This window comes from Morone saxatilis, unplaced genomic scaffold (assembly GCF_004916995.1).
Source record: "Morone saxatilis isolate NCDOM2014 unplaced genomic scaffold, NCSU_SB_2.0 Contig17, whole genome shotgun sequence".
Taxonomy (NCBI): Eukaryota; Metazoa; Chordata; class Actinopteri; family Moronidae; genus Morone; species Morone saxatilis.
Window position 1 is genome coordinate 25,498,564 of NW_023339729.1, and position 1,993 is coordinate 25,500,556.

Genomic DNA, 1,993 nt, shown 5'->3' on the forward strand with positions numbered 1-1,993 from the left:
TACATTGGACTCACATTTCTTTCCATTATTATGCTCCATTTCATACCCCTTAATGAGTCTAGCCCGCCTCCCTTCTTTAACGCTAATTAGCAGCTTTTTGAGGTCTGACAACAACAACACGAAGAGGACCTTTCTAATGTTTTACAGCGTGTTAACATTTTCGTGTTTTGTCCCTCCACAGCACCCGTACCCGTCAGAGGAACAGAAGAGCAGCTGGCTCCAGGACCGGCCTCACCATCCTGCAGGTCAACAACTGGTGAGTCGTTGGCAACGCCACACTCTTGTTGTGTTTGGGAAGCCCGCCCCCCCACCAACCCCCAGAGGCAACCCGCAGCTAATGATTTTGAATGATTAATTCCTGTGGGGTTGCCCCGTCTCCAAATATTCCCCAAGTACAGTCACGAGAGGGGGGGGGGTAACCGGAGAGTAATTGGAGCTTGCGGAGTTGGAGTAAACTGTTCGGGATGTGTCCTGTTTAACTGATATAGAAAATGGAAACGTCAGCAAGTTTTCACAGTTGGGGATTTTAAGGTCTAAACTTCAAGTTAAAAAGGCACCAGTCAATTAGAGGCAGGTCTCCTTTATACTAGCCTTGTTTTACAAAAAAAGCACGTCTCAATTAGAGGCTGGTTCTGGATTTTATAGAAGGTTCGTTGATGTATAAAAACCTCTTAAAAACCCAGTTCTAGCTGCTTATCACTAGCCTTATTTTAAATAGTTAATACTGGTTTGATTTGTATTTTTCATTTTTGGCTGAGGCAAGAGTTTTGTGTAAAGGAATCACAAGGCCGCCGGTGCCCATATTAACGAAGGCCTTTTTCAATAAAGGCAGGGTTGAGTTCAGTGGCGGTGCTTGTATTAATTCACCTCAAGGATAAGTCAGCATAAATGTCACTCTGCCCCTTAAAGTCCAAATGAAATGGTTTAATATGGAACCATCACAGAGGTCTTCAGTGAGACTTATTGTGGTTCTGCAAATGGAACTGGTTAATTGATCTGTACCACTGAAACGGGGATTTGCCTAATGAATCAGAATCCCATAATTCAATCGAGTGTGGACACTGGGATTATGAACATTTAAATTTTGCAGTAAACAGCAGAAACGAGTTCACCTCGACAAGTCAGGGCGTGTTTGAGCCGGAGTCTGGTCAAGCCTACCAGAGGTTTTTCCCTTGCCGCTGTGGCCAAGTGCTTTGGCTTCATGGTGGGGAACGTCTGGGGTCAAAAACCTCTCTATTCGAAAGTGTCCTGCACTGTTTTTTCCTTTTTTTTTTTTTACAGATTTATTCTGTATGCTTTATAAATACATTAAATATTTATTACATTTACAAAATATTCCTGTGAATTTACAGTTTAATGTAAAATAAACAGACAAATCTGTAATTCTGTAAAGTAATCATAAAATTACTGGTTTACTGTTAAAGAAATGTTCCTTTTTTCACATAAAAAGATTAAATTACATTTTGCAACCAATAGTATATTTTTTCCCCCCCTCCAAGCTCCAATTAACTCTCCGGTTACCCCCCCCCCCCCTTCTGTGACTGTACTTGGGGGATATTTGGAGACGGGGCAACCCCACAGGAATTAATCATTCAAATCATTAGCTGCGGGTTGCCTCTGGGGGTTGGTGGGGGGGCGGGCTTCCCAAACACAACAAGAGTGTGGCGTTGCCAACGACTCACCAGTTGTTGACCTGCAGGATGGTGAGGCCGGTGTCCTGAGCCAGCTGCTTCTTCTGTTCCTCTGACGGGTACGGGTGCTGTGGAGGGACAAAACACGGAAATGTTAACACGCTGTAAAACATTAGAAGGTCCTCTTCGTGTTGTTGTTGTCAGACTCAAAAAGCTGCTAATTAGCGTTAAAGAAGGGAGGCGGGGCTAGACTCATTAAGGGGGTATGAAATGGAGCATAATTAATGGGAAGAAATGGTGAGCCAATTAGAGAGGGAAGCCAAGTGGAGAGAGAGCTCTGTTAATTAGTGTGTGTGTGTGTG

The 1,993-nt window shown here is 43.6% G+C and overlaps 1 protein-coding gene across 1 annotated transcript in view; it reads left to right on the plus strand.

Annotated features, from left to right (window-relative positions):
• Window positions 1–1,993, plus strand: part of meis1a (Meis homeobox 1 a) — a gene marked incomplete at its 5' end in the record, with an annotated part of 22,996 nt that overhangs the window by 10,941 nt on the left and 10,062 nt on the right. Inside the window, 1 exon segment of the mRNA XM_035659683.1 lies at window positions 227–256. Coding sequence (XP_035515576.1) covers window positions 227–256 — 30 coding nt within the window.